Below are 24,150 nucleotides of genomic sequence, written 5' to 3'. Positions count from 1 at the left end.
AAAAGTACTCCCCTTTCAGCTCTTACACAATGCTTTCTTATCAATTAATTTGTGTTCTATTCTTATTGAAAGAAGACTTTCAGACGTAATTAATATAGATTTTTATTACCAGTCCGTATGATTCTCTCTGCAGGAAAGTAAACTAATTAGTTTTCCTAAACTATCTTCAATTCAGAGTTCAAATTCTTAATCACTTTTCAACTCAAAATTGTCACTGTCTGTATTTTTACGTATGATAATGTCCTCTGTGTCATCAGAATGTTAGTAATACATCATTTCTTAAAGGAATCTATAAAGCTATTGGTGCTTGTTACATAAGCCAACGTGCAATTGTATGAAGATAGCCTACCTTCAATTCCTGCTTCAGGAATGTTGCGAACACACATGACTTACCACCTCAGCCACTCCTTCACCCAACTATCATTCAGCTCCTGAGACTTAAAAGACACTGGCACCCGTTTTATACATTTTGTTGCTGGTGCTTTAGACACTTACATGAATACAAGCAATAGCAAATGTGTCACAAGTACCACCTGGCTCTAGTGATATCTTAAGATGGCATCAGTTGTAAGCCAAATCTCAATTTCAGAGATGTTCAAATGTAAAAAAAAAAAAAAAAAGTGCATCTTAAAATGGTGGAATAGAGTAACTAATCATGTGACCTTGTCCAAGTATAGCTGCTAAGCCAATTTTCTTCTCTGTAAAATTAGATTATTAACACCTACTACATTGGAATGTTGAGAGCTTTAAATGAACAATGGGCTTCCCCAGTAGTTCAATTGGTAAAGAATCTGCCTGCAATGCAGAAGACCCCAGTTCAATCCCTGTGTTTGGAAGATCCCCTGGAGAAGGGATAGGCTACCCACACCAGTATTCTTGGGCTTCACTAATGTCTCAGTGGGTAAAGAATCTGCCTGCAGTGTGGGAGACCTGGGTTCGATCCCTGGGTTGGGAAGATTCCCTGGAGAAGGGAAAGGCTACCCACTCCAGTATTCTGGCCTGGAGAATTCCATGGGGTCGCAAAGAGTCTGACACGACTGAGCAGCTTTCACTTTAACTTAAATGAACAATGCAAGTAAAACGTAAACTCAATAAGGACACAGTCTCTAACTAGGAGATAATAAATAATCATTAGTTTTTTATAATATGTATTATGAGCATATAGATCAAAACCCATGCAGAAAATCCTAAATATGAGTTAAAGATTGCAAAGTTTTAAGTTGCTCTTTAAAGCCTCCTTTAAACTGTTAACTTCTCTGATTTTTGTATTTCTTAAATTTTATTGCCCTTCAGTGTTTTTCTAACAAATTTCCATTAAGTGAATATCAGCATATTTGGAAAAAGAGTCAAAGACAGTTTTCTCCACTGGTGTATTTTCTGTAGTCAGTAACTCCATAAATGTTTGGTAGTTCAAAGAATACATGATTCTCAAAAGAAATAGCCCTACAGAAGACCTAAACAGACATTTCGCCAAAGAAGACCTTGCCAATAGTCACACAGAAAGATGTTCAATGTCACTAATTATTTGAGAAATGCAAATCAAAACTGCAATGAGGTATCACCTCATGTGAGTCAGAATGGTCATCATTAAAAGTCTACAGATAAACACTGGAGTGTGGAGAAAAAAGAACTTCCTACATTGTTGGTGGGAATGAAAATTGGTGCAGCTACAATGAAGAACCATATGGAGGGTCATTAAAAACTGAATATCGTTACCATAGGATCCAGCAATTCCAGGACATAAATCTGGAGAAAACCAATTAGAAAAGATACATGCATCCCAGTGTTCACTGCAGCACTATTAACAATAGCCAAGATATGGAAGTAATCTAAATGTCTATCGACAAATGAATGGATAAAGAAGATGTGATATGTATATACACATACATGTACATACAATTGAATATTAGTCAAATAAAAGAGAATGAAATAATGCTATTTGTAGCAACATGGATGGACCTAGATATTAGCATATTAAGTGAAGATAGAGAAAGACAAATATCATAAGGTATCACTTATATGTGAAATTTTAAAATATGATACAGATGAATTTTTTTACAAAACAGAAATAAACTCACAGACATAGAAGGCAAATTTGTGGCTAACAAAGAGGATAGCAGGGGGTGGGGCAGGAGGAGGTACTACTATATATAAAATAAACAACAGGATCTACTGTATAGCATAGGGATGTATACTCAGCATCTGTAATATGCTATAATGAAAAAACTATAATGAAAAAACTCTGAAAAAGTATAGCCTTAAATAAATAAAACACAACATGTTTAAAATATTTAAAACTTTGTAAAGAGTGGGTATATTCTGAAAAAAAAATCTTTTTAATATTTCAGATCAGATTGTTGTCACAACATTTAAAAATGTAAATATATTGTGTTGAATTTATGGTGAACAAAAGCCATGTTGCAGGAAGAATTAGCCAATTTTTATCAATTTCTGATAGCAAGAAGTATCAAGTCAAGGTTTGTTCAAATACTTCTGACAAAGAGGACTGCATATGATGAGAAACTTCCATCTTTTTTTATCACTTTTTAAAAATTGAAGTATAGATGCTTTACAACGTTGTGTTTCTACTATATAGCAAAGTGGTTTAGTTAGACATATATATACATTCTTTTTTATATCCTTTTCCACTATGGTTTATCACAGAATATTGAATATAGTTCTCTGTGGTATACAAAGACCTTGGTGTTTATCCATTTGCTATATAAAAGTTTACATCTGCTAACCCCAGCCTCTCATTCCACCCCTCCCCCGACTCCTTCTCCCTTGGAAACCACCAGTCTGTTCTCAATATCTGTGATTCTGTTTCTGTGAAACTTACGTATTTTAAACATATCCTACAGGGACTTTTTTCCCCCACTCAAAATTATTATGTTAGTTATTATTTAAAGTAGTTGAAGCAAAAAGTGTTAATACTGATATGGTTACATTTCAGCAGAGTAAATTCTATATCATTTTAAGAAATAAAACCTCAGGTTTATTTTTAAAAACACTAATCATGATTATAATTTATGTAAATTGCCTTTAATGTTCAAATGTACAAGCATTTTTCTTCTCCTAGAATGGTTATGGGATTATATGAAGCTATTTATTAAGAGCAGAAAGCTAGAAGTATAAATAAAATGAGAACATATTCATAAAATGTCCTTTACCAGTTGGCAAGAAACTTCTCAAAGATTCCTAAATACTCCTTAATCCTTTTAACAAGCTGATACCAGATGCTAAAGCTGATGTGAAAATGGGGACCGCAGGGACCCTGCTAACTCAGATTATTAAAATTTTATTTAAAGTTTCATACCATCTGTTTGTATAACATCTAAAAATGTCAGTTCTTGAAATAAACAACCTGAGGACAGTTGGATTCTACAAAGGAAAACTAATATGAAATCATTCTTAGAATGAAAAATATCTTACCTAAAATCTCCGAGCAAGATCTGATATCATTTTATCCATATTCCAGATACAAACTAAGACTGGCTTTCCAGAATACAGATACCAAGACTTGTGTGATTCCTCAATAATCATGTACTGAACATCTGCTGTGTACCAGGCATTATTACAGATTCTTAGAATACAGCAATAAAAAGGGAAAATGTTCCATGTATATTTTAGTTTAGATTAGCTAATAATGAATAACATTAAATTCTGGACTTTCAAGTAGAAATAAATAGTATGAAGAGATCAAGTTGGTGTCAGAGAATTGGTAGTGACCTGGAGGAGGAGGGATTCTAGTCACAAGTGACACTGGGCTGAGACTTCCATGATGTGAAGAGTCCAGTGAGGCTGAGGGCTGAGAGGAAAGTCTTCCACACAGAGACAAGAGTGAGCACAGGCTCTGATGCAGGAACATGGGAGCATGTGAAGAAGGGCAAGGAGGCCAACAGGACTGCAACAGAATGAGTTGGAGGAAGTATTGAAGATGGGGTTGAGCAAAGGTCAAATAAATAGGGCCTGTAAATATGGTTAGAAATTTAATTCTATTTAAATATGTCTGATAGTTGTTGGGAGATTTTGACCAGAAAAATGATATAACAAATATTATATATGATTCAAACTGTAGGAGTAGGGTAAGAGAGTACAGTTTGTTGGTTATATTAGTCCAGGGAATAGGTGATGGAGCTTTCAAAATCCTATATTTGGAAGTGTTACATCAGCAGGACTTGCTAATAGATATAATGTGGTATTAGAGAAAAGGAAAAAGCAATGTTTTAGGCAATATAGATGAATTTGTTTCTTTAATACTAGTTCTCATTGTCATGGATGTACTTTACCAAATCTGAATCCTAACAATTATGTCCTTTGTAAATAACCAATGCCATAATTCTGAATATTATTTTTTCAGTTATATGATATTTCCAATTATCTTTGGTAGTAGAACAGGGTTCTCAAAGTTAAATTTTTTGCATCATATTAAATTGGGGTTACTGTACTGTATTTGTAAGCAGAAAAATATCATGAAATCAGACAAAGAATGCCAAAGTGTGCCTCTGTAAAATTTTTAAATTCTTTTTTTAATCTTTTTGTCTGCTTCCCAGTCTATTTTGACATAATTGTATTAATAGTCTTTAAAAATAACTATATTCTGTTTCAAATGCATTTCAGATAAGTCATAAAGTCTCAATTGTGCCTAAAAATAATACTGAAAAATACAGTGGATGAGTTTGTGCTATTACTAAAATTGAGCATTATGGTCTTTGTGGAACGTATTCAACTGTGCTGCAAGAACTTCTGTCTGGATGTGAAATTCTATCCAGATGTGCTCAGGGAGCTCCATGAAGCCATTGCCAGCTGAGTGACGATAATTTTAGTCTTTCTCAATCATGGGTATAAATTAGAGATTAAACATTTCACATAATTCAACAGGATTTCTTCTAGGCTCCTTTAGATGTCACTAAAAGTGTATACTTAATTAACATTTTATGGAGTGGTACAAGCTTCTATCATAGTCACAGACTAACACTCCTATGGGTGAGAAACTTGAGACTAAAATGCAATTTTCCTGATTGGGACTAAAATATTAATAGCTGTGTCTTGCATAATTAGTAAGAAATCTTGTTCATGTCTTAAGAAGGAAAACTTAAAAAAACAGCCCCTTCCTGAGTATCACTTGAAGCCCTGAAAACTTTCAGAATCACCCTTACGGTATCAGTATGTGACAATCCCAGATCTTCAGAGGAAAAGTAAGGAGGTGTGGATGTGACTATGGGAAATAAGGATGCTTTTGATTAAAAAGTAGGTTTCTAGCTGAATGTGTTTCTTTTACCCTTTAATTTTCCTCACTGATGACTGTTTCTTCCAGAACACTAAAAAGGAGTAATGCATGTTCTTCTTGGTATATGTAGACTAAGGTTGGCGCAGGGTGTTGCAACCTTTGGACTCATATCTCACCCAACCTTTTGACTAAGAGGAGCAATCACTAGGCGCATTGAAAATGGAACCATTTCACCCTCGTGTTCACCCAAAGCACCCCACTGAAAACAGATCCTTTAGTGCCTTTGCTGAGGAGCTGAGCGGACCCCACTGCTGATTGTTGGAGAGTGAAGCAACTGTTGTTTTTATTTCTTAATGAGGTATTCCCAAATGAAAGGGTTTCCCATGAAGGGGTTTCCCAAACTCACATAAATCTGTCTGTCCCATTTCAAAAGACAAAAACACATGACTGATCGTTCCGTGAAATCAAGCAATGATGCTGTGTGAACATGCTAACGGTCCTGGAGGACTCCGTGGTGAGGGCGCGCTCATGCTTGTGAATTCTGGGCCAGAGAGAGAGAGCAGGTTGTTCCCAGCACCGATGAGCTGTGTGTCCAAGAAAGAAGCTGCACCAGCCTTTCCTGGTGGACCCAGCCTCCTGCCCGTCCAACAAAGCTGCCTGGCTGGGCACGTGGGAGAAGCTCCTTGTCCAGACCAGCAGAGAAGAGGTTGTTCAGTGACAAAGTTGGGGAGAGCTTGGCTCTGACGCTGACTGGGGAGAACTAAGGGGGAAAAAGCCCTATTTTATTCTTTTAATACAGTTCCCAGCAGGAAGATCAGGATAGGAGGTTCCCGCCTGCTCCAGATTAAAGGAACCCGCAGTTTCCAGGTGAAGAAGGGGGGTTCCTTGTCCAGCATTCGCCGGGTCGGCAGCTTAAAGAGCAGCAAGTTATCACGGCAGGACTCAGAGTCTGAGGCTGAGGAGCTGCAGCTGTCCCAGAGCAGGGACACTGTCACTGACCTAGGTAACATAGAGGAGTGGGTGTGTGCAGGGACGCGGGGGGTAGGAAGACAGAGCCCAAATCCCCATACAGCTCAAGTCCATTTCCGTCCATAGTCGGAGGGCAGCGCTGTAGGTTAGAGTGCCCACGGGGTCTGTAAACGATGTTGCCTTCCAGAGTAGGGCTGCTCCAACCTTACTGGGCACAGGGTCAGCTGGGAGCCTGTTAAAACTCAAAATCTGATTCAGCATCTCTGAAATAGGAGGCTGAGATTCTACCCTTTTAACAAGCTGCCTGGTGACGCTGATGCTGCTGGTTCAAGGATCACGGCTTGAGCAGGGAGGATATAAAGTCTACAGTAGGGAAAGAAAATACTTTAGTGACAATGACAGATTTTTTTTTTTTTTTTTTGAGATCCAAATACTTTATGCCTTTATACTTCTGAACAGGACCTTTAAAGCAAAATGTAGACATTCCCTTGATGTTAAGCTGACTTAATGTACTCTGTAAAATAAACTCTCTTTCTCAGTGAAAACAACCAAAATTTTAGAAAGGAAAGATTGTCTACACCTAATGACTAGTGACCTTCAGCAAGTTACTTAACTTCTTGGGAATTTGTTTTCCCCAGTTACCCAATAAGAATAATTCTGTGTGCTCCTTACCCACAGTGAAAAGATGCTCTAAAGATAAATTAGGAATGATTATAAAGTATGTCAAGCTCCTGAGAATCAGATTTATATACAGTCAGAGTATTAGAGTTATAGACTGTCACCTTAGGACCCAAAGAGACTGTGAATCCCAAAATGTGTTAGTCCTATGGGCTCTGATCATCATCTTAAGAGACAAGAAAAAGATTAAATGAGCATGCCAGTAGGACTCACCAGCTGCCTAGAGTTTGTTAGGTAAAAGTTGAAGCACATATTCTTTGCCATTCAGTCCCTGTGTGAAAACCAAAATGGAAAGCTCTACTTTAAAAGTAAGTTATTTCAGAAGTTAGTTAGACATTATCCAGGGCTTCCCTGGTGGCTCAGAGGTTAAAGCATCTGCCTGCAATGCAGGAGACCTGGGTTTGATCCCTGGGTCGGGAAGATCCCCTGGAGAAGGAAATGGCAACCCACTCCAGTATTCTTGCCTGGAGAATCCCATGGATGGAGGAGCTTGGTGGGTTACAGTCCATGGGGTCGCAAAGAGTCGGACACGACTGAGCGACTTAACTTTCTTTTTCTTTCTTTCTTTATCCAGGGAATGTGGATAAATTATTGATTTAGCCTGCTGAAATAGGAGCTGAGTATCTTTAATCAAAGAGAGTTTAAAATAGAAAATGTTTCTACACCTACCCACCCTTCCCTTTGAAAATAGCTAATTTATGCATTAGTTGAGATTCAGCCTATTTTTCAAGAACATAATAGAAAAAAAGCCTCATGCCATCTTTAGTTACAGATCTGAGCTGTAACAGTATCATCAGTTAGTCTGGGGAAAAATATTATTTGAATTAATTATTTAAATCGATCCCTTTAGCCTAACCAGTTAAGTCAAACTGTCTAAGCTAGAGGCATAGTTTTGTCATAGAAAATACCCAGAAAAGCTGGTAGATTGGAGCATAAAGCTTTGTTGTCTAGTATATTAAGTATACTCTCTAGTATATCTGGTATACTAAGAATTCCTGTGACATGTCTCTTTTAGAGAGGAACTTGGACAAAGAGTTATCCTCAACTGGGCACAGTTACTTCCAAATTCCCTTCGTTTTTCTGAGGCATCTTTGAAGTAGCTCTGATAGCAAAGCCAGCTGGTGTGAAGGACAGTAACATTAGCTATGGTCACAGTCCCAGTGGAGGTGGCAGCACTTTTTGTGGCCACTGCAGGTTGGCTGGTGTCCCTACTTACCTACACCTGCGAGGTCTGGGCAGTCTGGAATGGGTTTGGGCACACTCAACCAATAACTTGCTCATCTTAGCAATTCAAGGACTTGACTCTGTGTTTTTTTTTTTCTCTGCTCCCATGTCTCAAAATGGAAGCCACTGTAACAGAGATCATAAATGTCTTTGTAATTGCTGGTTCAGCTGGTGGTAAAGGGAACAGCTCCTATTAATATTCCTCCAGTAAAGTCAATGCTATGCCCTGTAACCCATTGGCCATGGTAGTGTGCCCTAGGATTCAAAAGCATGGACCATGATACCATAGCAATGTGCTCTCCAGGGAGACAGAACGGTACAACCTTTCTTGGTGTTTTTCTTTTGAAGAAGGGAGTCCTTGGAGTGCAAGTGAGCCCAGCATTGAGCCCGAGGGCATGAGTGCAGCCGGCGTGGAGGAAAATTACCACAGGAACATGTCATGGCTTCATGTAAGTAGGAGTCTCAGAAGGAGCCCTGAGATCCATTTCTTTCGGCACTGGGGGGAGATCTGTGAAGAGAGGACAAAAGACTGTACTAAAAATATCCATCCATTTCAGCCTCTTGGAAATCTATAGGTTCACATTTCAGCTGAACCTCTGGATCCTCACTAAGATGGGTCTTCTGCTGGACTGTATTCATTTGAACCTTATCTAAGACCAAGGTTGGCTTGGGAGTCAGTATAAGTCAGGGAGAACCCTGAGGGACCAGGCCAGGTTGGTGGTCGAGAGAACCTGGGTAACACAGTCAAGGCCTCATGATCAGTTTTACACAAGTCTTCACAAATGCTGAGAGCAAGATCATGGTGTCAGTCTTGAGTCTGCATTCTATCAAATTGTAAACCAGGACATGGAGAGTCTATGATTACGGTCACACCTCAAAGGGCTCTCCTGAGGGCACAGGCAAGAGGGAGTCCCAGGCACAGATTGCAGTTCAAGGGCATGAAGAAAGGAAGAGAAAGCTCAGCAAGTATGATGTGATCCACAGTTGGCAGGGTACCGGCGGCACTGTTATTGATGTTAGTTATGGAATGTCTCCATCCCCTCTTTCATCTTACTTCTAGTAGGGTCAGATAAGGGCTGCCTGGTAAGTCACACTCAGAGTGTACAGGGCTATGCCCTTGGAACTGGCTGATTCCCAGAACCAGCTGATTTTGACAATCTCTGAGATAACTGTTTTTAAAGTTAACTTTGTAGTTAAGTCAAACCCACATATGAAAAAGCATACAAAACCTATGTGCACGGTTCAATAAATTCTCATAAAGTAGACACATCTGTGCAACCACCACAAAGTCAAGAAGAACATTAGCAGTACCTTAGAAGCCCTATCCAGGCCCTCTGCCAAATACTACCCTCCCTTACGGGTCACTACTATCCTAACATGGAAGATTAGTGTTGTTTGTTTCTGAAATGCATGTCATATGCTGGGTACTCCGTTGTGTCTGGTTTCTTTTGTTCACATCAGTGTAAATGCTCTAGCTCTGGTCTTCTTCAGGATGACCAGGTCTCTTCTTGGCTATATTCATTTCTATTAAAATTACCTTGTTAGTTTCCATAAAAAAGCTTCTACAACAGCCTTATATTGAATATAAACATAGTTAAAATTGAGGAATCGAAATTCTTTATTAAGTTTCTAATGGATAAAATGGTCTACCCTCCATTAACTTATGTTCCATTATTTATTTAAGAAGTCTTCAATTTTATTCTCATATTATTTCATTGTTTATTTTTTGACTGCACTGGGTTGGGTCTTCATTGCTTTGCTCGGACTTTCTCTAGTTGCGGCCAGTGGGGACTACTCTTCACTATGGTGCTAAGACTGCTCATTGCGGTGGCTTCTCTTGTTGCAGAGCATAAGGTCCAGGCGCACTGGCCTCAGTGGTTTGGGCACCAGGCTCTAGAGTGCAGGCTCAGTAGTTGTGCTACATGGACTTAGTTGCCCCCTGGCATGTGGAATCTTCCCGGACAGGGGATTAAACCTGTGTCCCCTTCATTGGCACGTGGGTTCTGATCCCTCCAGCACTACCAGGGAAGTCCCAATCGCTTCAGTTTTTTTTTTTTCCCCCATTTATTTTTATTAGTTGGAGGCTAATTACTTTACAATATTGTAGTGGTTTCTGCCATACATTGACATGAATCAGCCATGGATTTACATGTATTCCCCATTCCGATCCCCCCTCCCACCTCCCTCTCTACCCAATCCCTCTGGGTCTTCCCAGTGCACTAGCCCTGAGCACTTGTCTCATGCATCCAACCTGGGCTGGTGATCTGTTTCACCCTTGATAATATACATGTTTCGATGCTGTTCTCTCTAAACATCCCACCCTCGCCTTCTCCCACAGAGTCCAAAAGTCTGTTCTGTACTTCTGTGTCTCTTTTTCTGTTTTGCATGTAGGGTTATTGTTACCATCTTTCTAAATTCCATATATATGCGTTAGTATACTGTATTGGTCTTTATCTTTCTGGCTTACTCCACTCTGTATAATGGGCTCTAGTTTCATCCATATCATTAGAACTGATTCAAATGAATTCTTTTTAATGGCTGAGGAATATTCCATGGTGTATATGTACCACAGCTTCCTTATCCATTCGTCTGCTGATGGACATCTAGGTTGCTTCCATGTCCTGGCTATTATAAACAGTGCTGCGATGAACATTGGGGTGCACGTGTCTCTTTCAGATCTGGTTTCCTCAGTGTGTATTGCTGGGTCATATGGCAGTTCTATTTCCAGTTTTTTAAGGAATCTCCACACTGTTCTCCATAGTGGCTGTACTAGTTTGCATTCCCACCAACAGTGTAAGAGGGTTCCCTTTTCTCCACACTCTCTCCAGCATTTATTGCTTGTAGACTTTTGGATAGCAGCCATCCTGACTGGCGTGTAATGGTACCTCATTGTGGTTTTGATTTGCATTTCTCTGATAATGAGTGATGTTGAGCATCTTTTCATGTGTTTGTTAGCCATCTGTATGTCTTCTTTGGAGAAATGTCTGTTTAGTTCTTTGGCCCATTTTTTGATTGGGTCATTTATTTTTCTGGAATTGAGCTGCAGGAGTTGCTTGTATATTTTTGAGATTAAACCTTTGTTTGTTGCTTCATTTGCTATTATTTTCTCCCAATCTGAGGGCTGTCTTTTCACCTTGCTTATAGTTTCCTTTGTTGTGCAAAAGCTTTTAAGTTTAATTAGGTCCCATTTGTTTAGTTTTGCTTTTATTTCCAGTATTCTGGGAGGTGGGTCAGAGAGGATCCTGCTGTGATATATGTCAGAGAGTGTTTTGCCTATGTTCTCCTCTAGGAGTTTTATAGTTTCTGGTCTTACATTTAGATCTTTAATCCATTTTGAGTTTATTTTTGTGTATGGTGTTAGAAAGTGTTCTAGTTTCATTCTTTTACAAGTGGTTGACCAGTTTTCCCAGCACCACTTATTAAAGAGGTTGTCTTTTTTCCATTGTATATTCTTGCCTCCTTTGTCGAAGATAAGGTGTCCATAGGTTCGTGGATTTATCTCTGGGCTTTCTATTCTATTCCATTGATCTATATTTCTGTCTTTGTGCCAGTACCATACTGTCTTGATGACTGTGGCTTTGTAGTAGAGCCTGAAGTCAGGCAGGTTGATTCCTCCAGTTCCATTCTTCTTTCTCAAGATTACTGTGGCTATTCGAGGTTTTTTGTATTTCCATATGAATTGTGAAATTATTTGTTCTAGTTCTGTGAAAAATACCATTGGTAGCTTGATAGGGATTGCATTGAATCTATAGATTGCTTTGGGTAGTATAGTCATTTTGACAATATTGATTCTTCCAATCCATGAACACAGTATATTTCTCCATCTGTTTGTGTCCTCTTTGATTTCTTTCATCAGTGTTTTATAGTTTTAGTTTTCCATGTATAGGTCTTTTGTTTCCTTAGGTAGATATACTCCTAAGTATTTTATTCTTTTTGTTGCAATGGTGAATGGTATTGTTTCCTTAATTTCTCTTCTGTTTTCTCATTGTTAGTGTGTAGGAATGCAAGGGATTTCTGTGTGCTAATTTTATATCTTGCAACTTTACTATATTCGTTGATTAGCTCTAGTAATTTTCTGGTAGAGTCTTTAGGGTTTTCTATGTAGAGGATCATGTCATCTGCAAACAGAGAGAGTTTCACTTCTTTTCCTATCTGGATTCCTTTTATTTCTTTTTCTGCTCTGATTGCTGTGGCCAAAATTTCCAAAACTATGTTGAATAGTAGTGGTGAGAGTGGGCACCCTTGTCTTGTTCCTGATTTCAGGGGAAATGCTTTCAATTTTTCACCATTGAGGGTAATGCTTGCTGTGGGTTTGTCATATATAGCTTTTATTATGTTGAGGTATGTTCCTTCTATTCATGCTTTCCGGAGACTTTTTATCATAAATGAATGTTGAATTTTGTCAAAGGCTTTCTTTGCATCTATTGAGATAATCATATGGTTTTTATCTTTCAATTTGTTAATGTGGTGTATTATATTGATTTATTTGTGAATATTAAAGAATCCTTGCATTCCTGGGATAAAGCCCACTTGGTCATGATGTATGATTTTTTTAATATGTTGTTGGATTCTGTTTGTTAGAATTTTGTTAAGGATTTTTCATCTATGTTCATCAGTGATATTGGCCTGTAGTTTTCTTTTTTTGTGGATGGTAGCCTCACAGAATGAGTTTGGAAGTTTACCTTCATCTGCAATTTTCTGGAAGAGTTTGAGTAAGATAGGTGTTAGCTCTTCTCTAAAGTTTTGGTAGATTTCAGCTCTGAAGCCATCTGGTCCTGGGCTTTTGTTTGCTGGAAGAGTTCTGATTACAGTTTCGATTTCCTTGCTTGTGATGGGTCTGTTAAGATCTTCTATTTCTTTCTGGTTCAGTTTTGGAAAGTTATACTTTTCTAAGCATTTGTCCATTTCTTCCAAGTTGTCTATTTTATTGGCATAGAGCTGCTGGTAGTAGTCTCTTATGATCCTTTGTATTTAAGTGTTGTCTGTTGTGATTTCTCCATCTTCATTTTTAATTTTGTTAATTTGGTTCTTCTCCCTTTGTTTCTTAATGAGTCTTGCTAACGGTTTGTCAATTTTGTTTATTTTTTCAAAAAACCAGCTTTTAGCTTTGTTGATTTTTGCTATGGTCTCCTTAGTTTCTTTTGCATTTATTTCTGCCCTAAGTTTTAAGATTTCTTTCCTTCTACTAACCCTGGGGTTCTTCATTTCTTCCTTCTCTAGTTGCTTTAGGTGTAGAGTTAGGTTATTTATTTGACTTTTTTCTTGTTTCTTGAGGTAAGCGTGTAATGCTATGAACTTTCCCCTTAGCACTGCTTTTACAATGTCCCATAGGCTTTGGGTTGTTGTGTTTTCATTTTCGTTCGTTTCTATGCATATTGTGATTTCTTTTTTGATTTCTTCTATGATTTGTTGGTTATTCAGAAGCGTGTTATTTAGCCTCCATATATTTGAATTTTTAATAATTTTTTTCCTGTAATTGAGATCTAATCTTACTGCACTGTGGTCAGAAAAGATGACTGGAATGATTTCAGTTTTTTTGAATTTCCCAAGGCTAGATTTATGGCCCAGGATGTGATCTATTCTGGAGAAGGTTCCATGTGCACTTGAGAAAAAGGTGAAATTGATTGTTTTGGTGTGAAATGTCCTATAGATATCAATTAGATCTAGCTGGTCCATTGTGTCATTTAAAGTTTGTGTTTCCTTGTTAATTTTCTGTTTAGTTGATCTATCCATAGTTGTGAGTGGGGTATTAAAGTCTCCCACTATTATTGTGTTACTATTAATTTCCTCTTTCATACTCGTTAGCGTTTGCCTTACATATTGTGGTGTTCCTATGTTGGGTGCATATATATTTATAATTGTTATATCTTCTTCTTGGATTGATCCTTTGATCATTATGTAGTGTCCTTCTTTGTCTCTTCACAGCCTTTATTTGAAAGTCTATTTTATCTGATATGAGTATTGCGACTCCTGCTTTCTTTTGGTCTCCGTTTGCATGAAATATTTTTTTCCAGCCCTTCACTTTCAGTCTGTATGTGTCCCTTGTTTTGAGGTGGGTCTCTTGTAGACAGCATATATAGGGATCTTGTTTTTGTATCCATTCAGCCAGTCTTTGTCTTTTGGTTGGGGCATTCAACCCATTTACATTTAAGGTAATTATTGATAGGTATGGTCCCGTTGCCATTTACTTTGTTGTTTTGGGTTCACATTTATACAACCTTTCTGTGTTTCCTGTCTAGAGAAGATCCTTTAGCATTTGTTGAAGAGCTGATTTGGTGGTGCTGAATTCTCTCAGGTTTTGCTTGTCTGTAAAGCTTTTGAATTCTCCTTCATATCTGAATGAGATCCTTGCTGGGTACAGTAATCTAGGTTGTAGGTTATTCTCTTTCATTACTTTAAGTATGTCCTGCCATTCCCTTCTGGCCTGAAGAGTTTCTATTGCTAGATCAGCTGTTATCCTTATGGGAATCCCTTTGTGTTTTATTTGTTGTTTCTCCCTTGCTGCTTTTAATATTTCTTCTTTGTGTTTGATCTTTGTTAATTTGATTAATGTGTATCTTGGGGTGTTTTGCCTTAGGTTTATCCTGTTTGGGACTCTCTGGGTTTCTTGGACTTGGGTGGCTATTTCCTTCCCCATTTTAGGGAAGTTTTCAGCTATTATCTCCTTGAGTATTTTCTCATGGCCTTTCTTTTTGTCTTCTTCTTCTGGGACTCCTATGATTCGAATGTTGGGGCATTTCACATTGTCCCAGAGATCTCTGAGGTTGTCCTCATTTATTTTGATTCTTTTTTCTTTTTTCCTCTCTGCTTCATTTATTTCCACCATTTTATCTTTTACCTCGCTTATCCTATCTTCTGTCTCCGTTATTCTACTCTTGGTTCCCTCCAGAGTGTTTTTGATCTCATTTGTTGCATTTTTCATTTTTAATTGACTCTTTTTTATTTCTTCTAGGTCCTTATTAAACATTTATTGCATCTTCTCAATCTTTGTCTCCAGGCTATGTATCTGTAGCTCCATTTTGTTTTCAAGATTTTGGATCGTTTTTATTATCATTATTCTAAATTCTTTCTCGGGTAGATTCCCTATCTCCTCTTTTGTTTGACTTGGTGGGCATTTTTCATGTTCCTTTACCTGTTGGGTATTTCTCTGCCTTTTCATCTTGTTTAGATTGCTGTGTCTGGAGTGGGTTTTCTGTATTCTGGTGGTCTGTGGTTCCTTTTTATTGTGGAGGTTTCACCCAGTGGGTGGGGTTGGACGATTGGCTTGTCAAGGTTTCCTGGTTAGGGAAGCTTGCGTCGGTGTTCTGGTGCGTGGAACTGGATTTCTTCTTTCTGGAGAGCAATGGAGTGCCCAGTAATGAGTTTTGAGATGGGTCTATGTGTTAGGTGTGACTTTGGGCAGCCTGTATGTTGACACTCAGGGCTATGTTCCTGCATTGCTGGAGAATTTGCGTGTTATGTCTTGCTCTGGAACTTATTGGCTCTTGGGTGGTGGTTGGTTTCAGTGTAGGTATGGAGGCTTTTGGATGGTCTCTTATTACTTAATGTTCCCTGTAGTCAGGAGTTTTCTGGTGTTCTCAGGTTTTGAACTTAAGTCTCCTGCCTCTGGATTTCAGTCTTATTCTTCCAGTAGTCTCAAGACTTCTCCAACTATACAGCACTGATAATAAAACTTCTAGGTTAATGGTGAAAAGATTCTCCACCATGAGGGACACCCAGAGAGGTTCACAGTATTACATATAGAAGAGGAGAGGGAGGAGGGAGATAGAGATAAGCAAGAGGAGAAAAGGGGGACTCAAGAGGAGAGAGACAGATCTACACAGTTCTCTGTTCCCAAAGTGTTCTCTGTCACCCAGACACCCACAGAGATTCACAGAATTGGATTGGGAAGAGAAGGGGGAGGGAGGAAATAGAGATGATCTGAGGGAGAAAATGGAGAGTCAAAAGTGGGAGAGAGTAATCAACACACTCCTGAGTAAAAAGGGTACTGAATATTGGATTCTTAAATGTCCAATATTGATATCAAATACTGAAAAACAAAGGTTAAAAATCTAGAGTAGAGGTTAGACTCTTAAAAATACAATATTAAAAACAAAAAGAAAAACACAAAAAATTTTAGAAATATATATGAAGTTCAGTTTAAAAATAGGGCCTCTTTTTTTTTTTTTACAAGGTTATAGTGAAATGAAAATGAAAATTAAGGAGTAATAGAGGAGTAACAGAGGACTTTAAAAGAAAATAAGAGAAAAAAATAAACAAAAAAATTTTTTTCTAATAAAAAAATAGTAAAAATATATGAAAATGAAAGTTAAGGAGTAATGGAGGAGTAATAGGGAATTTTAAAAGAAAATAAAAGAGAAAAAATTTAAAACAAAGAAAAGAAAAAAAATTTTTTTTTTGTAATTAAAAAAAGGAAAAAAAGTAAAAATATATCTAGGAATTTCTCTGGAGCTGTTGCGGGCAGTGTGGATTCAGTTCAGTTTCAGATAGCTTCTCATTCCAGCTTACACTTCTCGATATGTATGGACCCCTTCCAGTGTAGTCAGTGTTACCTACAGGGATTTTAATCTGTTGCACCTGTCCCTTCTGAAGCGGTTCCCTTTGTTTATTTGGCTTCTGTTTGCTGGTCTCTTCAGTGTCTAATTTCCGCCCTGACACAGGCGGGCGGAGGTGGTCTCTTGTTTAGGTTCGCTGGTTCAGTCGCGCTGCGGGGAGGGAGGGGCGCTGCAGACAGATATCGCTGTGTGTGGGGAGCACTCACAGTTTCCGGCCACACTGGGTTTGCCCCGCTCACGGGTGTGTGCTCTCCCCGTCTACACTGCTAAGGCTCCTGGCTGCTCTATAGGGAGTCGGCCCTGCATGACGTGCAGTCCCAGTTTTCGTGTTCTCCACAAAAGCGCGGACTCGGTTGGGCCTGCGTTTTGTGCCTTCCCCGCCCAAGCAGCTCAGGCAGCCAGGAGCTTGACAGGCGCACTCTCCCCGGGTGCGGCCCCAGCCTCAGTTTCCAGGCGCGCCAGTCGAGTGCTTGCGCCTTGTGTCTATTCTTGGGAGCTGGCCTCTAGCTGCGACCCTCCTGGCAGATGTCGACCATCCAGAATCTCAGGAAGTCTTTGGTTAGAAACTGGAGGCCTGTTTGCAGTTTGGTAGGGGTGCCGTCCATGGGGCTGAGTTTGCCCCTTTCCCCTCCTGCCTCCGGTGGGGGGATGGGCTGGTCCACCGGCTAGCTCTTCTCTGGTATTCCTCAGTCCCTTTGTTCTGCGAACGGCCAGCAGTGTGTTCAGGCCAGTTAATATTCTTTCTCTCTTTTACCATCCCACAGTTTAAGTTGCTGTCTCACATTAGCTCCCTCCGGTTGCCCTCAGGACATTCGGGCCCAGTCCTTACCCTAAGCAATGCCACCCGCTCCTCTCCGTTCCGCCCCCACTTGCTGGTGGCGGATGCGGGCGTCTGGGGTACTTTTCTGCTGGGAGTTGCTTTTAGGCATGTAATCTGTGGGTTTTATTTATTTTTCCTCCCAGTTAGGTTGCCCTCCAAGATTTGAAAACTTCCCCCAGACCCACCAGTGCGAGGGTTTCTTGGTGTTTGGAAACTTTCTCTATTACAACTCCCTTCCTGGGATGGGTCTCCGTCCCTAGCTCTTTTATCTCTCTTTTTATCTTTTATATTTTGTCCTACCTCCTTTCGAAGATGATGGGCTGCTTTTCTAGGCGCCTGATGCCCTCTGCTAGTGGTCAGAAGTTGTTTTGTGAAGTTTGCTCAGCGTTCAAATGTTCTTTTGATGAATTTGTAGGGGAGAAAGTGGTCTCCCCGTCCTATTCTTCCGCCATCTTGGCTCCTCCCCCCTTCAGTTTTATTCAATAATGCATTTTAGTTTTCTGTACCATATTAGCCCTCTAGAAGTGTTTGTGTTAAAGACCAGAGATATTTTTTCAAAATCACTGGTGAATCTTCTAGACCTAAAAATTTCTTTGTAGGAAAGTTTTTAATTACATATTTAATTCATGTCATATGATTAAAATCATTCAGATTTCTATTTCTTCTGGGATCTGTTTAAGAAAATGGATTTTTTTCCCTGGAAATGTGTTTATTTTATCCAAATATTCACATTTATTAGCAAATAGATGTTTATATAGTCTCTTAAGATCATCTTAAATTCTGTGGGATCTACAGTGACATGCCTTTACTGTTCTGATATTGATAGGTTATATCTTTCCTTTCTCTTTTTTTGATCAGTCTTGCTAGAAGTTTGTCAGTTTTATTAGTCAAAGAACCAGGTTTTGGCCAGGTTCAAGAATAACAAGGGCAACCTTACAGTTATTTGTGCCCTGCCTCATATCAGTATAAACAGAAATGTTGAGCATCTTCGATGAATCTTGAGAGAGATCTGGATATTCTGTTCACACAAAACCTGTAGTTTTTAAACTTTGAAGAGTGTGAGATATTGTTAGATGAGTTTGACAGGAGTGCGTTGTTACCGTTGTTTACCTTTGTCTCATGGTAAGCAGACCTCTTCTTCCAAGGATATGCATGGCATCCTAGCCTAGTAGGTCTGATTGGTCTTATTCATGTAGACTTACTTTATGTTCTCCATCCAATATGGCACCTCACAGGTTAGGTGTTGGGGTCGGAACTAGTTTCATGAAGGATAGAATCATTCAAAAGATTACCCTATGCAGATTTGACTAAACTTGCAGCTCTAGGAATGCTACTGCCTTTTTAGGAAAGCAACTTAAGAAGTTTTAAACCCTAGGACCTTCATTCCTTTTCTTAAAATAACCCTATCCTTTAAATCAACTAAGTTCTTTTCTGGAATCCTATTTGGGAAGTCTAGGAGATATGAGAATTTGAGCCAGATCAAGCCATAAGTGAAGAGCTAGAATAACCCAAAGCTGAAAATAAATTGTTTGTAGAGAGAGGAAACAAAGTTCTACAGTAGGTTCAGGCCCAGTTGAAGGTTAGAGGCCAGGGTGGAAGATACAGAAATGTTTTCAAGTTCCATGTAGGTGGGCTGGAGTTAAAGACATCCCAGAGCTGTCAAAGGCCAGCCAAATCCTTTGGGATGGAACTTTTCATCATTTTCTGCTCTTCTACTGGCTCCTTCTACATCAGAGCTGAAAAAAATAATATAAGTTTGGAATCTTCATTTGAAAATATCTGGGAATCATACAGTCCCAAGTTTTTGAAGATCACTTAACCTTTTATTGTTTCAAAAAGAGCTTTCTCTCAAGTGTGAATCCGGGGAGCAAAAGAAGTCAAGTACATAAAGGCTTGTAAGTCTTTGTTCTCTTGTGGGAATTATTGTTCTCCCATGGAATTACTGTGATCTTAAGACCCATTAAGGAAAACTGGCGTTCTGACTTTGATGTTCTGCCCCACATCGTTGCTCAGGATTGGCCTGTACCCTGGTTGAGCCTCAGTCACGCCTGTGTTGCAGGTCATGATCTTGCTGTGCAACCAGCAGAGCTTCATCTGCAGCCACATCGACTACTGTCAACCTCACTGCTACCTGCACCACAGCCGCTCCTGCGCCCGGCTGGTCAGGGCCATTAAGCTGCTCTACGGAGACACTGTGGACTCCCTCCGGGAGAGCAGCAGCATCAGCAATGTGGCTCTCCGGGGCAAGAAGCAGAAAGAGGTGAGTGAATGATCACGTGATATGTACCAATGATAGGGAAAACAATGTCCTAACAATCTTTTCTCTGTAAATGCAAATTTCAGCCCACTGCAGTGGTATAAACCAGGCTACAGGTCTATGTGGGTTTCGATCAAAGATAGACAATGGGTAGCTTCCTTGGGGGCTCAGCGGGTAAAGAATCTGCCTGCAATGCAGGAGACCTGGTTCAGTCCCTGGATTGAGAAGATCTCCTGGAGAAGGGAATGGCAACCCACTCCAGTATTCCTGCCTGGAGAATTCCATGGACAGAGGAGCCTGGTGGGCTGCAGTTCATGGCATCGCAGTCGCACGCAACTGAGCAACTAAAACTTTCACTTTAGAAGAGGGGTGCAGAAAAGACAAGTGCTTTGTCTTCATGTCCATGAGCAAATATAGACTCTTTCTGTGGGTTTTGTCTTATTTCTACAAATAAATATAAACTCAAAGGGGCATTTTTGATGAGTTGCTGTGGTAGTCAGAATAATGTCCCCCTAAAGATGTCTGAATTCTAATCCTTGGAACCCATGAATATGCTACCTCACCTGGCAAATGGGATCTCGCCTAGGTGAATAAGTCAAGAATCATATAATAGGAGATTATCCTGAATTATCCAAGTGGGCCGAACATAGAGATGGAGTTGTGACAATAGAAGCAGAAGGCAGAGCGATGCAGGGTATGAGCCTAGGCAGCCTCCGGGAGCTGGAGAGGACAAGGCAGTGAATGAGTGCCCCAGAAGGAACACAGCCCTGCCGATCCATTTTCAACTTCTGACTTAGAAAACTGTTAAAATCATAAATCTGTGCTATTTTTTGCCAAGAAGATTGTGGTCATTTTTTATAGCAGTAGCAGGAAACTGATACAGTTTTACCTTAAGAAATAAGTAATAAATGGCCCGACTTTTCACTGACAAATAATAGACTCAAATCAGACTAAAGGAAACATCTTCGAGAAATGATGACATTTTCTCAGTATTCAGCTTTCCTGTACTCAGTACTTTCGTGACATTTTCTCAGTATTCAGCTTTCCAGTACTCAGTACTTTCCTGACAATTAGACAGCTGAGCTGGCTGAAGATGAAGACAGTAACCAGGGTTGCCATGTTCCTGCCAGGGAAGCCCTGAGTTACCCACCTGCCCCCGAGAAGGCATGATGGCCACCGCGTGCTGCCGGCCGCATCTGCAGCTGCTTCTTGCAAGTGGTTTTGCCAAAAGATTTTTATGTAATACCTATTCATCTCAGTGAGCATTCATTGGGCACCTGCTGTTGGCACAATATGAGGCCAGATATTCTTGGAGAAACAAAAAATAAGTAAGTAGGAGCAGAGGATCTTTCTACTAAAGAGTTTGTGAGCCAAGTTTGGTAGGGTGGAAGGATGGCAATAAGATGCAAATCAAACTAGAGAATATAAGCAATAACAAAAATGCACACTTGAGTTGTATAGCAATTTATAATGCTTTCAGTTCAGTTCAGTCACTCAGTTGTGTCTGACTCTTTGCAACCCCATGAACCGCAGCACATCAGGCCTTCCTATCTATCACCAACTCCTGGGGTCCACCCAAACCCATGTCCATCGAGTCGGTGACGCCATCCAACCATCTCATCCTCTGTTGTCCCCTTCTCTTCCTGCCCTCAGTTTTTCCCAGCATAGGGTCTTTTCAAATGAGTCAGCTCTTCGCATCTGGTGGCCAAAGTATTGGAGTTTCAGCTTCAACATCAGTCCTTCCAATGAACACCCAGGACTGATCTCCTTTAGGACAGACTGGCTGGATCTCCTTGCAGTCCAAGGGACTTTCAAGAAGTCTTCTCCAACACACAGTTCAAAAACATCAATTCTTCTGTGCTCAGCTTTCTTTATAGTCCAACTCTTTTTAAATTATGAAAGTACAAGGAAGTGACTTTGACTAATATAAGAGCTCCTAGAGAAAACAATGTATATCTTATACATCTCATACATGTGCTAATTTCCCTTCTGGGATATGACCTTTTAGTGTTTTTTCTGAAACATATATATGACAAAGTATACATCATTGACAATGTACTTTTCAATTCTTACAAATCTTGTTCAGTAGATACTCTTTACCCCATTTTACAGATGAAAACATTGAAGTTTAAAAAGATGGGATTGTCCACAATCCCATTGTCCTCAATATCTAGAATATATTCAGCTAGCCTTTACGTTAGGAACATGGATTATCAAAATCAGGGCTTTTTCAACTAAACTCTCTTACATCTCATGGTATTCAGAAAACACAGATTCTAAGGGAAGATCCAGTCCCATCACTTCATGGCAAACAGATGGGGAAAGAGTGGAAACAGTGGCTGACTTTATTTTTCCGGGCTCCAAAGTCACTGCAGATGGTGATAGCAGCCATGAAATTAAAAAATGCTTACTCCTTGGAAGGAAAGTTATGATCAACCTAGACAGCATATTAAAAAGCAGAGACATTACTTTGTCAACAAAGGTTCATCTAGTCAAGGCTATGGTTTTTCTAGTGCTCATGTATGGATGTGAGAGTTGGACCATAAAGAAAGCTGAACACAGAAGAATTGATGCTTTTGAACTGTGGTGTTGGAGAAGACTCTTGAGAGTCCCTTGGACTGCAAGAAGATCCAACCAGTCCATCCTAAAGGAGCTCAGTCCTGGGTATTCATTGGAAGGACTGATGTTGAAGCTGAAACTCCAATACTTTGACCACCTGATGTGAAGAGCTGACTCATTTGAAAAGACCCTGATGCTGGGAAAGATTGAGGGCAGGAGGAGAAGGGGATGACAAAGGATGAGATGGTTAAATGGCATCACCGACTCAGTGGACATGGGTTTGGGTGGACTCCAGGAGTTGGTGATGGACAGGGAGGCCTGGCATGCTGGGGTTCATGGGGTTGCAAAGAGTCAGACACGACTGGGTGACTGAACTGAAGGGAAGGGAAGATCAGGTGGGAAAATTACATAAACTGCTAAATGATGACATAAAAAGAAAAATACATATATGCATATATTCTTGTACATGTATACATATATATGGACATGTCATTTCTGTTTGAAATGTATGTGTCTACATACCTATTTATATAAATATATATATATATTTGTACATGTATGTATCTCAAACATAAATGATACTGCATCCAAAGAAAGCTTATTTAGATAAGTTATCCTTCCCATAAAAACTCCCTTACCTATGTAAAAAAGCCTGTAAAATATGTTGAAAATTATAAAAATACACCAAACTAAATTAATGTTCATTGTTCACCATGTACATGCTGAGATTTCTTACTTCCATACCTTTGCTCCAGTCATATCTTCACCTGTAATCTATACGTGGCTGAACCCAAACATCCTTCAAGATCCAACTCAAGAGCCACCTCCTCCTCGAAACCTTTTCTGATCTCCCTAGTGTTCACCACAGGACATACTGTAGGTGGATGATTAATTTCATTTTTTTGTTCCCTTCTTCCTCTAAACTATAATGGTGTTTTATTCTGCTTTTCATATTATTCATTCAGTGATTCATTCATTAATTCACCCACTCATCCGTGTGTCTATTCGACAAATTTTAAAGACTTTCTGGACCATATTGAGTCCATGCTGTGTGCTGGGTATAATAATGGCCACAGAGATATGGCACTGTCCTTGTAAGATGCATACAGTCTAGCTGAGAGACAGAAATTAATCAACTCAGCATCCCTAAGTTGGTGTAAAATTGCAGCAGCAATAAGCACAATAAAGGGGAGAACTCTGTGCTGAGATCTTATGAACGAGGCTTTGAACTTATCGGGGGAGATAAGGCAGTATCTCCAATAAAGTCACAGATGAGTTTTGGCTGAAGGATGCCTAGATGTTAACTGAATACAGAATTCTCCAACCAGAGAGAAGAAGGAGCACCAAGGCTGACGGCGAGGTTCAATCTGGTCTGCGCTCTGCTTGCTTCTGCAGCCTCGTTATGTACTGCGGTCGTCTGTGCCCTTGTCCTCTGAGGCTGTGGGAAGGATTTTAGTCTTTATCCTGTGATAAAGCACTGAGAGCTTCTACGATCCCTCTGCCTACAAAGTGGGGCTACTTCCATCCCTATTTCTCTTCTGCCACTTAATTATAGAACTTCTCGAGAACTGAGGCAGTCTTACACATTTTGTATCCTGTGTAATACCTAACAGAGAACCTCCCTATAGCAGAGGGACAATAATATTGAGTGAGTGAGTGGGCTTTAGGGTTCTAGCATGTTTCGTGTGTGCCCTCCGATTCTGGCCCATGCAGGACAAAGCAGCCTGAAGCAGCAGAAAATGTTACCACCCTTACAGATTGCTCACATTTCTGAAGTGTGAGTGTAAGTGAAAGTCGCTCAGTCATGTCCGACTCTCTGCAACCCCACGGACTGTAGCCTGTTCTCCAGGCCAGAATA

General features: G+C 39.8%; 1 protein-coding gene across 15 annotated transcripts in view; it reads left to right on the top strand.

The window, feature by feature from the left end:
* UNC80 (unc-80 homolog, NALCN channel complex subunit) overlaps window positions 1-24,150 on the top strand; it is a 223,463-nt gene that overhangs the window by 114,575 nt on the left and 84,738 nt on the right. For 12 of the 15 annotated variants that reach the window (XM_043910184.1, XM_043910183.1, XM_043910182.1 and 9 more), the window contains exons 27-29: window positions 6,030-6,233; window positions 8,450-8,550; window positions 19,536-19,736. In XM_043910184.1, coding sequence (XP_043766119.1) covers window positions 6,030-6,233; window positions 8,450-8,550; window positions 19,536-19,736 — 506 coding nt within the window. The remainder of the gene's footprint in view (window positions 1-6,029; window positions 6,234-8,449; window positions 8,551-19,535; window positions 19,737-24,150) is intronic. The other 3 variants (XM_043910194.1, XM_043910196.1, XM_043910195.1) reach the window with 1 other exon arrangement.

This window comes from Cervus elaphus, chromosome 8, assembly GCF_910594005.1.
Source record: "Cervus elaphus chromosome 8, mCerEla1.1, whole genome shotgun sequence".
In the NCBI taxonomy this organism is placed as follows: domain Eukaryota; kingdom Metazoa; phylum Chordata; class Mammalia; order Artiodactyla; family Cervidae; genus Cervus; species Cervus elaphus.
This window is presented reverse-complemented; position numbering and strand designations above follow the sequence as displayed.